This window comes from Procambarus clarkii, chromosome 31 (assembly GCF_040958095.1).
Source record: "Procambarus clarkii isolate CNS0578487 chromosome 31, FALCON_Pclarkii_2.0, whole genome shotgun sequence".
NCBI classification, from domain to species: Eukaryota; Metazoa; Arthropoda; class Malacostraca; order Decapoda; family Cambaridae; genus Procambarus; species Procambarus clarkii.
The window spans coordinates 32211131-32226532 of record NC_091180.1 but is presented as its reverse complement, the minus strand read 5'-3'; the positions used below and the strand labels follow the sequence as shown (position 1 = coordinate 32226532).

Genomic DNA, 15402 nt, shown 5'->3' with positions numbered 1-15402 from the left:
GGCTCGTAGATGGCTATGTAATTGGGGTTCCTCTCCAGCGTGAACCACCGGTAGGAGTTGCTGGAGTAGTCCTTGATGCGTGACTGGGCAACCCACAACCCGCCTTTATTCATGCCCGTCACGTTGAGTCGACAGGGACTGCCCAACTGGAACTCAATCGACCTTCCCTCCTGCTTGTCGTCGTAGAGGGTGAGCATCGGGTTGGCGCCCGAAGCGGTCTTGATGCCGAAGATGTTGATGATGGAGAAGCTGATAGCCGGCAGGTTGACGGTGGAGCCCGTGTTGTCCAGGAAGTACAGCGGGAACGACGAGTTGCCGGACTGGTCCGTCAATATCTCATCTAACGGCTGAAACATGATGGTCTTGAGTGGCGGCATTGTGATCGGAGGAGTGAGTTCGAAGGGGTCCGTGTCGAAGAGGTAATACGCACCTGACGCCACACCAATCACGCTTAAACTCAACACTCCGGAAAACATTTTATACCTAGAATTCAAAATTATGAATAATTAAATTTTATACAATAATTATAAATTCTATAGTTGTAGTGGTTTAAAAAAATTTAGAATAGGGGATGATTATGGGATAGATCAAGGGGTAGATCTTTTCAAAGACGGAAGAGGTCGATAGCGAGGAAAAAATATATATTTGGTGGGTGATAGCGACGGGTAGATGCGGGTATATACCGAACCAGCGAAACCAGTTGGGTATATTTCTTGATCTGACGTCGACGTCTCACCATTATCCCGCTCCCACAGCAACCTGCTCCCACATTAAGCTACTCCCACATCATACTGCTCCCATATTAAGCTACTCCCACACCACACTGCTCCCACATTAAGCTACTCCCACACCACACTGCTCCCACATGAAGCTACTCCCACATCATACTGCTCCCACATTAAGCTACTCCCACACCACACTGCTCCCACATTAAGCTACTCCCACACCACACTGCTCCCACATTAAGCTATTCCCACATCATACTGCTCCCACATTAAGCTACTCCCACACCACACTGCTCCCACATTAAGCTACTCCCACACCACACTGCTCCCACATGAAGCTACTCCCTCATCACACTGCTCCCACATTAAGCTACTCCCACACCATACTGTTCACACATATTTACCCTAAATGAGTCGGATATAAGGGAAGTTAAGTTGGAAGCCCCCGTGGGAATGAGTGATCATAGTGTATTGAGCTTTGAGTACCTGGTTGAGCTGGGAATTATCACCCCCAAAAAAGAACTGGGAAACAAAGGGCTGGCGTACCGAAAGGGAAACTATGAGGAGATGAATAAATTCCTATGGGATATACATTGGGACACAGAACTCGGAACCAAGTCCGTACAAGACATGATGGACTATGTCACCCAAAAATGTCAGGAGGCTGTAAGCAGGTTTGTCCCAGCCCGACAGGAAAAAACAGAGAAGCAAAGGAAGAATCCGTGGTTTAATAGGGAATGTATGAAAGTAAAGGAGCTGAACAAAAAGGCATGGAGGAACATCCGTAATAACAGAACACCTGAAAGTAGAGAGAGATATCAGAGAACCAGGAACGAGTACGTCAGTGTGAGAAGAGCAGCTGAGAAAAGGTATGAAAATGATATAGCTAATAAAGCCAAGACCGAACCAAAGCTACTACACAGTCACATCAGGAGGAAGACAACAGTGAAGGAACAGGTGATGAAACTTAGGGTGGGCGAGGACAGGTACACAGAGAATGACAAAGAGGTGTGTGAAGAACTCAACAAAAGGTTCCAGGAGGTCTTTACAATAGAACAGGGAGAAGTCACGGCGCTAGGAGAGGTGGCAGCAAACCAGGTGACCTTGGAAAGGTTCGAAATTACAAGAAATGAGGTCAAGAAGCACCTATTGGAGCTGGATGTGAGAAAAGCTGTTGGGCCGGATGGAATCTCACCATGGGTATTGAAAGAGTGTGCAGGAGCACTTTGCTTGCCACTCTCCATAGTGTATAGTAGGTCACTGGAAACGGGAGACCTACCAGAAATATGGAAGACTGCTAATGTAGTACCAATATTTAAAAAGGGTGACAGACAAGAGGCACTGAACTACAGGCCAGTGTCCTTAACTTGTATACCATGCAAGGTGATGGAGAAGATTGTGAGAAAAAACCTAGTAACACATCTGGAGAGAAGAGACTTCGTGACAACCCATCAACATGGGTTCAGGGAAGGTAAATCTTGCCTTACAGGCTTGATAGAATTCTACGATCAGGTGACAAAGATTAAACAAGAAAGAGAAGGGTGGGCGGACTGCATTTTTTTGGACTGTCGGAAAGCCTTTGACACAGTACCCCATAAAAGGTTGATGCATAAGCTGGAGAAACAGGCAAGAGTAACTGGTAGGGCGCTCCAGTGGATAAGGGAGTACCTAAGCAATAGGAAGCAGAGAGTTACAATAAGGGGTGAGACCTCAGAATGGCGTGAAGTCACCAGTGAAGTCCCACAGGGCTCTGTACTTGGACCTATCCTGTTTCTGATATACGTAAATGATCTCCCAGACGGTATAGACTCATTCCTCTCCATGTTTGCTGACGACGCCAAAATTATGAGAAGGATTAAGACAGAGGAGGACAGCTTGAGGCTTCAAGAAGACCTGGACAAGCTGCAGGAATGGTCGAACAAATGGCTGTTAGAGCAAGCAAATGTAATGTAATGAAGATAGGGGTAGGAAGCAGGAGACCAGATACAAGGTATCACTTGGGAGAAGAAATACTTCAAGAGTCAGAGAGAGAGAAAGACCTGGGGGTTGATATCACGCCAGACCTGTCCCCTGAAGCTCATATCAAGAGGATAACATCAGCAGCATATGCCAGGTTGGCTAACATAAGAACGGCCTTTAGAAACTTGTGTAAGGAATCTTTCAGAACATTATATACCACATATGTCAGACCAATCCTGGAGTATGCAGCTCCAGCATGGAGTCCATATCTAGTCAAGCATAAGACTAAACTGGAAAAGGTTCAAAGGTTTGCCACCAGACTAGTACCTGAGCTGAGAGGTATGAGCTACGAGGAGAGACTACGGGAATTGAATCTCACTTCGTTGGAAGACAGAAGAGTTAGGGGGGACATGATCACCACATTCAAGATTCTCAAGGGAATCGACAGGGTTGATAAAGACAGGCTATTTAATACAAGGGGCACACGCACTAGAGGACACAGGTGGAAACTGAGTGCCCAAATGAGCCACAGAGATATCAGAAAGAACTTTTTTAGTGTCAGAGTGGTTGAGAAATGGAATGCATTAGGAAGTGATGTGGGGGAGGCTGACTCCATACACAGTTTCAAGTGTAGATATGATAGAGCCCAATAGGCTCAGGAATCTGTACACCTGTTGATTGACGGTTGAGAGGCGGGACCAAAGAGCCAGAGCTCAACCCCCGCAAGCACAACTAAGTGAGTACACCTAGGTGAGTACACATTAGGCTACTCCCACATTAAGCTACTCCCACATTAAGCTACTCCCACACCATACTGCTCCCACATTAAGCTACTCCCACATTAAGCTACTCCCACATTAAGCTACTCCCACATTAAGCTACTCCCACATTAAGCTACACCCATGCCATACTGCTCCCACATTAAGCTACTCCCACACCACATTGCTCCCACATTAAGCTACTCCCACACCACATTGCTCCCACATTAAGCTACTCCCACATTAAGCTACTCCTACATCATACTACTCCCACATTAAGCTACACCCATGCCATACTGCTCCCACATTAAGATTCTCCCACACCATACTGCTCCCACATTAAGCTACTCCCACACCATACTACTCTCACATTAATCTACTCCCACACCATACTGCTCCCACATTAAGCTACTCCCACACCATACTGCTCCCACATTAAGCTACTCACACACCATACTGCTCCCACATTAAGCAACTCCCACACCATACTGCTCCCACATTAAGCTACTCCTACATTAAGCTACTCCCACATTAAGCTACTCCCACATTAAGCTACTCCCACATTAAGCTACTCCCACACCATACTGCTCCCACATTAAGCTACTCCCACATTAAGCTACTCCCACACCATACTGCTTCCACATTAAGCTACTCCCACATTAAGCCACTCCCACATTAAGCTACTCCCACATTAAGCTACTCCCACATTAAGCTACTCCCACATTAAGCTTCTCCCACACCATACTGCTCCCGCATTAAGCTACTCCCACACCATATTACTCACACATTAAGCTACTCCCACACCATACTACTCCCACATTAAGCAACTCCCACACCATACTACTCCCACATTAAGCTACTCCCACACCATATTACTCACACATTAAGCTACTCCCACACCATACTGCTCCCACATTAAGCTACTCCCACACCATATTACTCACACATTAAGCTACTCCCACACCATACTGCTCCCACATTAAGCTACTCCCACACCATACTACTCCCACATTAAGCAACTCCCACACCATACTGCTCCCGCATTAAGCAACTCCCACACCATACTACTCCCACATTAAGCTACTCCCACACCATACTACTCCCACATTAAGCTACTCCCTTACCTTACCTTGAGGTTACCTTGAGGTGCTTCCGGGGCTTAGCGTCCCCGCGGCCCGGTCGTCGACCAGGCCTCCTGGTTGCTGGACTGATCAACCAGGCTGTTGGACGCGGCTGCTCGCAGCCTGACGTATGAGTCACAGCCTGGTTGATCAGGTATCCTTTGGAGGTGCTTAGCCAGTTCTCTCTTGAACACTGTGAGGGGTCGGCCAGTTATGTCCCTTATGTGTAGTGGAAGCGTGTTGAACAGTCTCGGGCCTCTGATGTTGATACTTCTCTCTTGAACACTGTGAGGGGTCGGCCAGTTATGCCCCTTATGTGTAGTGGAAGCGTGTTGAACAGTCTCGGGCCTCTGATGTTGATACTTCTCTCTTGAACACTGTGAGGGGTCGGCCAGTTATGTCCCTTATGTGTAGTGGAAGCGTGTTGAACAGTCTCGGGCCTCTGATGTTGATACTTCTCTCTTGAACACTGTGAGGGGTCGGCCAGTTATGTCCCTTATGTGTAGTGGAAGCGTGTTGAACAGTCTCGGGCCTCTGATGTTGATAGTTCTCTCTTGAACACTGTGAGGGGTCGGCCAGTTATGCCCCTTATGTGTAGTGGAAGCGTGTTGAACAGTCTCGGGCCTCTGATGTTGATACTTCTCTCTTGAACACTGTGAGGGGTCGGCCAGTTATGTCCCTTATGTGTAGTGGAAGCGTGTTGAACAGTCTCGGGCCTCTGATGTTGATAGTTCTCTCTTGAACACTGTGAGGGGTCGGCCAGTTATGCCCCTTATGTGTAGTGGAAGCGTGTTGAACAGTCTCGGGCCTCTGATGTTGATAGGTCTCTCTCAGAGTACCTGTTGCACCTCTGTTTTTCAACGGGGGTATTCTGCACATCCTGCCATGTCTTCTGGTCTCATGTGGTGTTATTTCTGTGTGGAGGTTTGGGACCAGCCCCTCTAATATTTTCCACGTGTAAATTATTATATACCTCTCCCGCCTGCGCTCAAGGGAGTACAGATTTAGGCTCTTTAGTCGGTCCCAATAGTTTAGGTGTTTTACTGAGTGGATTCTAGCAGTAAAGGATCTCTGCACGCTCTCCAGGTCAGCAATTTATCCAGCTTTGACACACACACACACACACACACACACACACACACACACACACACACACACACACACACACACACACACACACACACACACACCCTAGCCCGTAACAGCTGTCTAACTCCCAGGTACCTATATCATACTGCTCCCACATTAAGCTACTCCCACATCATACTGCTCCCACATTAAGCTACTCCCACATACAGCAACTCCAACATTAAGCTACTCCCACATTAAGCTATTCCCATACCATACTGCTCCCACATTAATCTACTCCCACATTAGGCTACTCCCACATTAATCTACTCCCACATTAAGTTACTCCCACATTAAGCTACTCCCACATTAAGCTGCTCCCACATTAATCTACTCCCACATTAAGCTGCTCCCACATTAAGCTATTCCCACATTAAGCTACTCCCACATAAAGCTACTCCAACATTAAGCTACTCCCACATTAAGCTACTTCCACATTAAGCTACTCCCACATTAAGCTACTCCCACACCATACTGCTCCCACATTAAGCTACTCCCACATTAAGCTACTCCCACATAAAGCTACTCCATCATTAAGCTACTCCCACATTAAGCTGCTCCCACATTAAGCTACTCCCATATTATGCTGCTCCCACATTAAGCTACTCCCACACCATACTGCTCCCACATTAAGCTACTCCCACATTAAGCTACTCCCACATAAAGCTACTCCAACATTAAGCTACTCCCACATTAAGCTACTCCCACATTAAGCTACTCCCATACCATACTGCTCCTACATTAAGCTGCTCCCACATTAAGCTACTCCCACATTAAGCTACTCCCACATTAAGCTGCTCCCACATTAAGCTACTACCACATCATCCTGCTCCCACATTAAGCTACTCCCACATTAATCTACTCCCACATCATCCTGCTCCCACATTAAGCTACTCTCACATTAAGCTACTCCCACGTTAAGCTACTCCCACATTAAGCTACTCCCACATTAATCTACTCCCACATTAAGCTACTCCCTCATTAAGCTACTCCCTCATTAAGCTACTCCCACGTTAAGCTACTCCCACATTAAGCTACTCCCACATTAATCTACTCCCACATTAAGCTACTCCCTCATTAAGCTACTCCCTCATTAAGCTACTCCCTCATTAAGCTACTCCCACATTAAGCTACTCCCACATTAATCTACTCCCACATTAAGCTACTCCCTCATTAAACTACTCCCACACCACACTGCTCCCACATTAAGCTACTCCCTCATTAAGCTACTCCCTCATTAAGCTACTCCCTCATTAAGCTACTCCCACATTAAGCTACTCCCACATTAAGCTACTCCCACATTAATCTACTCCCACATTAAGCTACTCCCTCATTAAACTACTCCCACACCACACTGCTCCCACATTAAGCTACTCCCTCATTAAGCTACTCCCTCATTAAGCTACTCCCACATTAAGCTACTCCCACATTAATCTACTCCCACATTAAGCTACTCCCTCATTAAGCTACTCCCACATTAAGCTACTCCCACATTAATCTACTCCCACATTAAGCTACTCCCTCATTAAACTACTCCCACACCACACTGCTCCCACATTAAGCTACTCCCTCATTAAGCTACTCCCTCATTAAGCTACTCCCACATTAAGCTACTCCCACATTAAGCTACTCCCTCATTAAGCTACTCCCTCATTAAGCTACTCCCACATTAAGCTACTCCCACATTAATCTACTCCCACAATAAGCTACTCCCTCATTAAACTACTCCCACACCACACTGCTCCCACATTAAGCTACTCCCACTTTAAGCTACTCCCACATTAAGCTACACACCATACTGCTCCCACATTAAGCTACTCCCACATTAAGATACTCCCACACCATACTGCTCCCACATTAAGCTACTCCTACATTAAGCTACTCCCACATTAAGCTACTCCCACACCACACTGCTCCCACATTAAGCTACTCCCACATTAAGCTACTCCCACACCACACTGCTCCCACATTAAGCTACTCCCACACCAATTTGCTCCCAAGCCATCTTACTCCCACACCAAGCTTCTCCCACAGGAAGCGGAGTAGGTTGCTGTGGGAGGGAGGGAGTTATCAGGGGAAAGCGCCAAGCCATCACGACTATATAACGCTTGGAAGGGGTCAGGATAAGGATTTACGATGGGACGGGGGGGGGGGGGGAAGGTGAGGGTGGGGTGGAGTGGGAGGGAAGGAATGGTGCCCATCCACTTGGACGGTCGGGGATTGAACGCCGACCTGCATGACGCGAGCAACGGTCTAGCTTCATGCAGGTCTGCGTTCAATCTCCGACTTGTAAAAGTGTTTGCCTATAAATTTAAATTAACTTTTACGAATGATATCAGACCGATATCAATATTAAAGTATTTTTTGAGATCAATATTTCCTTAAGTATGATGACCACAACTTATATTGTAAAATAGGATGTACTAGTACTCACCTAGTTATGCTTGCGGGGGTTGAGCTCTGGCTCTTTGGTCCCGCCTCTCAACTGTCAATCAACTGGTGTACAGGTTCCTGAGCCTATTGGGCTCTATCATATCTACATATGAAACTGTGTATGGAGTCAGCCTCCACCACATCACTGCCTAATGCATTCCACCTGTCAACTACTCTGGCACTGAAAAAGGTCTTTCAACTAATGAGTTGAACAGGGAGAAAATGACAATTTTTATGTGATTCAGTGTCTGGTCTGATGTGATACTAGTAAATATGATGAAAGCAAATCATATTTAAGACACTAGTTCATATATTTAACATATTTAACTCTTCAGGTCTGCGGGTTCATTCTGTCGTTTGTGGTAATTGTTGAGCAGGTCTGGGGGATCAGACCAGTCGTCGTCGACGCCAGCACTAGGGATGGTCCGCCTGCACTCCGGAGGGGGGGTCGTCGACGCCAGCACTCCGGGGGGGTCGTCGACGCCAGCACTCCGGGGGGGTCGTCGACGCCTGCACTCCGGGGGGGTCGTCGACGCCAGCACTCCGGGGGGGTCGTCGACGCCAGCACTCCGGGGGGGTCGTCGACGCCAGCACTCCGGGGGGGTCGTCGACGCCTGCACTCCGGGGGGGTCGTCGACGCCAGCACTCCGGGGGGGTCGTCGACGCCAGCACTCCGGAGGGGTCGTCGATGCCAGCACTCCGGGGGGTCGTCGACGCCAGCACTCCGGGGGGTCGTCGACGCCAGCACTCCGGGGGGGGGTCGTCGACGCCAGCACTACGGGGGAGGGGGGGTCGTCGACACCAGGACCAGCAGTCATAAAAGCTAGCACCAGCAGAGTTCGTCGACGCCCAGAACCAAGGGTTGACGACGCCAGCACAAGGGGTTGTTGGTGCCAGCACCGAGGATTGTCGACGCCGGTACCAGGGGTCGTCGACTCAAGTACTAGGAATTATCGACATCAGCACCAGAGGTCGTCGACACCAGCACCAGGGGTCGTCGACACCAGCACCAGGGGGTCGTCGACACCAGCACCAGGGGTCGTCGACACCAGCACCAGGGGGTCGTCGACACCAGCATCAGGGGTCGTCGACACCAGCACCAGGGGTCGTCGACACCAGCATCAGGGGTTGTCGACACCAGCACCAGGGGGTCGTCGACACCAGCACCAGGGGGTCGTCGACACCAGCACCAGGGGGTCGTCGACACCAGCATCAGGGGTCGTCGACACCAGCACCAGGGGGTCGTCAACACCAGCATCAGGGGTCGTCGACACCAGCACCAGGGGTCGTCGACACCAGCACCAGGGGGTCGTCGACACCAGCACCAGGGGTCGTCGACACCAGCATCAGGGGTTGTCGACACCAGCACCAGGGGGTCGTCGACACCAGCACCAGGGGGTCGTCAACACCAGCATCAGGGGTCGTCAACACCAGCATCAGGGGTCGTCGACACCAGCACCAGGGGGTCGTCGACACCAGCACCAGGGGTCGTCGACACCAGCATCAGGCATTGTCGACACCAGCACCAGGGGGTCGTCGACACCAGCACCAGGGGTCGTCGACACCAGCACCAGGGGGTCGTCGACACCAGCATCAGGGGTCGTCGACACCAGCACCAGGGGGTCGTCGACACCAGCACCAGGGGGTCATCGACACCAGCTGTCGTCGACGCCAGCATCAGGGGTCGTCGACACCAGCATCAGGGGTCGTCGACACCAGCATCAGGGGTCGTCGACACCAGCATCAGGGGTCGTCGACACCAGCATCAGGGGTCGTTGACACCAGCATCAGGGGGTCGTCGACACCAGCTGTCGTCGACTCCAGCATCAGGGGTCGTCGACACCAGCACCAGGGGGTCGTCGACACCAGCTGTCGTCGACGCCAGCATCAGGGGTCGTCGACACCAGCATCAGGGGTCGTCGACACCAGCATCAGGGGTCGTTGACACCAGCATCAGGGGGTCGTCGACACCAGCTGTCGTCGACGCCAGCATCAGGGGTCGTCGACACCAGCATCAGGGGTCGTCGACACCAGCATCAGGGGTCGTTGACACCAGCATCAGGGGGTCGTCGACACCAGCTGTCGTCGACGCCAGCATCAGGGGTCGTCGACACCAGCACCAGGGGGTCGTCGACACCAGCATCAGGGGTCGTCGACACCAGCATCAGGGGGTCGTCGACACCAGCATCAGGGGGTCGTCGACACCAGCACCAGGGGGTCGTCGACACCAGCATCAGGGGGTCGTCGACACCAGCACCAGGGGCTCGTCGACACCAGCATCAGGGGTCGTCGACACCAGCATCAAGGGTCGTCGACACCAGCACCAGGGGGTCGTCGACACCAGCATCAGGGGTCGTCGACACCAGCACCAGGGGGTCGTCGACACCAGCATCAGGGGGTCGTTGACACCAGCATGAGGGATTCGTCGACGTCTGGAGCTGGTAGAGGCTTCCTGATTCCAATCTCCGTGGTGCAGTGGTAAGACACTCGCCTGGCGTTCCGCGAGCGCTTTGTCATGGGTTCGTATCCTGGCCGGGGAGGATTTACTGGGCGCAATTCCTTAACTGTAGCCTCTGTTTAACGCAACAGCAAAATGTGTACTTGGATGAAAAAACTATTCTTCGCGGCGGGGATCGTATTCCAGGGACCTGCCCGAAACGCTACGCGTACTAGTGGCTGTACAAGAATGTAACAACTCTTGTATATATCTAAAAAAAAAAAAAAAATACGGGAACCAAAACAATTTCTACCTTCAACGAAAAGCTTAATTTGGTTACCCTCTAAATAAAAAAGAAAAAAACAATTACATACTTTCTATTACAGAAAATAAATAACATGGTAAACTATGATAAAGTTAGTGTTTTCACGTACTATTTTAGAATTTTGTGTTTATTTACAATCTTAGGTATACACAGCAATGTGCTGCTATCCTATTCTATATGAAATATTACAAGTTCATCTAACATCCTTATCTCACAGGATGGTTAATCATGCAAGGAACCAAGCGAGAATAATTGTTAACTCTGGGTAGAACACAAGAATAACTTCTGATATTCGTGAGTGTATGAAGTAATTACAGAGCTCAAAAGTACCACATACCATTTGGCCAGAAACCATTGATAACGGGAGCAATCACAGATATAGTGTTGGAGAGTGTGATTACCTAAGTGTAGTTACAGAATGAGAGCCACGCTCGTGGTGTCCCGTCTTCCCAATGCTCTTTGTCTGTGAAACTACTGACGGTTTTCACCACCTCCTCACTTCGCTTGTTCCATTCGTCTACCACCCTGTCCCAATTCTTGTTTACATAGTTTACAATTGGAATGTTCACCATTGAGAGATGTTATACTTGCAGCCACCTGCCATAGATATCGATATCGCAGCCTAATTATGGCAATTACAATGTCACACTGTCTAGTGGATGTTTTTTGCTGCCCGTACATATAATTCTCGGTTGTATACATGCCATAGCTCTTTATACTCGTACTTTCTGGCCTTTGGGTGGTCAGTAACTGCTCTTCTGTCTTCCCTAATTCCCTGAAATATTGCGGCTTTTACAGCAAAGATTAGAATGCCCAGGGGCCAGATTCACGAAGCAGTTACTCAAGCACTTAAGAACCTGTACATCTTTTCTCAAACTTTGGCGGCTTTGTTTACAATTATTAAACGTTTAATGAGCTCCGAAACACAAGGAGGCTGTTTATAACAATAACACCAGTTGATTGGGAAGGTTTCATGCTTGTAAACTGTTTAATAGATTTAACCAAAGCCGTTAAAGATTGAAGAAAGATGCACACGTTCGTAAGTACTTGCGTAACTGCTCGTGAATCTGGCCCAATGTCTAGCTAAATTCCAGTCTTATCACATGCAGTTTTAGCTACCTTGTCTGTGTCATCATGATGGAGAACCCCTATATGTAATGTTGTCTATTTTAGAATCATTTTCTAAAATAGAAAATAATTTTCAGTGAAAAATCAAAATCAATGAATCATTTAGAATGATTTTCAAGCTTCTACAAATCTATTTTGCATGATCGGTTTTAAGGGCTTGAAGAGAAGCACATAATTTTTTTTTGTAACAAGTTGAATAATTGCAACTATCCCCAGACACAATAGCTTGACCAGACACAATAAATTAATTACAACTGGACTTATTGAAAGCTACATGAAATAGCATATATGCTAGGATATATTTACTTTTGTATTTACAAATTGCCATGTGCATAGATTGTATTTCTTTAAAAATATTTCCTCAAGGCATATGCATTTTGTACAACGTTGCATTTGAATAGGCATATGTTTTTATATACTTACTATATATATGCCTCACCTGTGAAGGGAAAAAAAACATGTTTTTTTTTCTATAAATAGCGCCATCTGTTGGACGTAAGGGCAACACACGCTAATTATCTCCCAAAGTTCTTCACCGATTGCTTTGAAATTCTGACACAACGTTCCATTCGAATATGCGCGTGTTTTTATATGCCTACTATATAGATGCTACACCTCTGAGAGGTAAAAACATAATTTAAAGAAAAAACAACGCCATCTGTTGAACGTAATAGCAAGACACGCACGTTATACTAAATATGTTATGATTTCCACTTCAATGTTTCTGATTGCATTAATAAATGGAATTTGCATAGATTTCGATTTATTTTAATTTTTATTTAATTATTTTGTGTGACATTGTGTTGGAATTGAGCTGTGTTGTTTACCACACCGTTCATTTTGTAAGTATAAATATAGATGCCACATTTGTAAACGGTAAAAACATTCTTCTTTTTTTAAGAAACAGCGCCATCTGTTGCACGTCAGTCATACACACTATAGTAAATATGTTACGATTCCATTTCAATCTTTCCGATTGCATTGACAAATTAAATTTTCATATATTTCGATTTATTTTCATTTTTATTTAATTATTTTGTGTGATATTGCGTTGGAGTTTAGCTGTATTGTTTACCATACCTTTCATTTCGTGAGTATAAGTATAGATGCCACACCTGTGACAGTAAAAACATGCATTATTGAAAAACAGCGCCATCTGTTGCACGTAAGAACAACTGATGCTTTACTAAATATGTTACGATTAGATTTCAATGTTTCCAATTTCAATGATGAATTGAATTTTCATAGAATTTGAATTATTTTCATTTTGATTTAATGTTTTTGAGACACTTCGTTGGAATTGAGCTTTGTTGTTTACTATACCGTTCATTTCATGAGTATAGTTGATTTTTTTATTTCTTCTTTATTTCTTCATCATTTTCATTCCGTTTTTTAATTGTTTTTCTTATATTTCAGTGATGGGAACATCAGATCATTTCATGTTCCCTATTTTCTGATGGGAACATCAGATTATTTGGGAATGCAGCATACGAAGGAGTGGGGAATGGTGGGGAAGACGAGAGGACAGGGGAGTTGGGGATGGTGGGGACGAGGGGACGGTGGAGTGGGGGATGATAGGGAGGACACAGGGATGGGGGAGGAGTAATGGTGGGGAGGACTAGGAAACCAGGGGATATATATATATATATATATATATATATATATATATATATATATATATATATATATATATATATATATATATATAAAACCTGTACTAGGCATTCTCAGTCTCCCTCCCTCTCTCCCTCCCACCCTCCCTAACTTCAATTCCTTCATTCTGAACCTGTCATATTTGGGTGGCGATAAGAACGATTAATACCCGCACATTTGGAGCGATGTGGCAGGCTCGGGCTTGCTATTATCGCTAGGTGATGAGCGCGGGCCGCAGAGGGCTTCAACTGCCCTTCATTATTGATATTATCGCGCCTCTGACGGCTAATAATCGTATCAGGAATCTTTATTATACTCGTTGGAAGACTGTCTCGTCTCTTTATTGGCGGGAGGAACGGGGTCCACTGTGGCTCTGTGGTGGACAGTCTTCCACGGGGATAGGTTTGGATAACTCCCTTATCCATGGGGCAGGCTGGTACTCCATTATCGAGGGAGGCAGGCTGGTACGCCATTATCCAGGGGGCAGGCTTGGATAACTCCCTAATCCATGGGGCAGGCTGGTACTCCATTATCCAGGGGGCAGGTTGGTACTCCCTTATCCAGGGGGTAGGCTGGGATAACTCCCTTATCCATGGGCAGGCTCAATAACTCCTTCATTCAGGGGGCAGGCTGGATAACTCCCTTATCCATGGGCAGGCTGGATAACTCCCTTATCCATGGGCAGGCTGGATAACTCCCTTATCCATGGGCAGGCTGGATAACTCCCTTATCCATGGGCAGGCTGGATAACTCCCTTATCCAGGGGGAAGGCTGGATAACGCCCTTATCCAAGGGGCAGGCTGGATAACACCCTTATCCAGGGGGAAGGCTGGATAACTCCCTTATCCAGGGGGCAGGCTGGATAACACCCTTATCCAAGGGGTAAGCTGGATAACTCCCTTAAACAGGGGGCAGGGTGGAGAACTCCCTTATCCCGGGGAGGGGGGCAGGATGGATAACTCCCCTTATCCAAGAGGCAGTCTGGATAATTCTCCTTATCCAGGGGGCAGGCTGGCACTCCCTTATCCAGGGGCCAGGCTGGATAACTCCCTTATCCAGGGGCAGGCTGGAACTCCCTTATTCAAGGGGTAGGCTGGATAACTCCCTTATCCAGGGGGTAGGTTGGATAACTCCCGTATCCAGGGGGTTGGCTGGGTAACCCCCTTATCCAGTGGGGCAGGCTGGTACTCCCTTATCCAGGGGCAGGCTGGGTAACTCCCTTATCCAGCGGGATAGGCTGCAACTCCCTTATCCAAGGGGCAGACCTGGATACCGCCCTTATCCAGGGGGTAGGCTGTATAACTCTCTTATCCAGGGGGCAGGCTGGCACTCCATTATCCAGGAGGCAGGCTGGATAACTCTCTTATCCAGGGGGCAGGCTGGAAGTCCCTTATTCAGGGGGGGGGGCAGGGTGGATAACTCCCTTATCCAGGGGGCAGGGTGGATAACTCCATTATCCAGGGGGGCAGGGTGGCTAACTCCCTTTTTCAGGGCGGCAGGGTGGATAACTCCCTTATCCAGGGGGGCAGGGTGGATAACTCCCTTATCCAGGGGGCAGGGTGGATAACTCCCTTATTCAGGGGGGCAGGGTGGATAACTCCCTTATCCAGGGGGGGCAGGCTGGATAACTCCCTTATCCAGGGGGCAGGGTGGATAACTCCCTTATTCAGGGGGGCAAGGTGGATAACTCCCTTATCTAGGGGGGCAGGGTGGATAACTCCCTTATCCAGGGGGC

The 15402-nt window shown here is 48.0% G+C and overlaps 2 protein-coding genes across 2 annotated transcripts in view; both read left to right on the top strand.

Annotated features, from left to right (window-relative positions):
* The first annotated feature begins 354 nt into the window (after window positions 1-354).
* Window positions 355-10541, top strand: LOC138370252 (uncharacterized). The gene is made up of 2 exons (XM_069334258.1): window positions 355-419; window positions 9110-10541. The coding sequence occupies exons 1-2, from the start codon at window positions 355-357 to the stop codon at window positions 10539-10541; spliced, it is 1497 nt and encodes a 498-aa protein (XP_069190359.1).
* Window positions 10538-15402, top strand: part of LOC123750637 (mucin-4-like) — a 49662-nt gene continuing 44797 nt past the window's right edge. Inside the window, exon 1 of the mRNA XM_069334257.1 lies at window positions 10538-10602. Coding sequence (XP_069190358.1) covers window positions 10538-10602 — 65 coding nt within the window. The remainder of the gene's footprint in view (window positions 10603-15402) is intronic.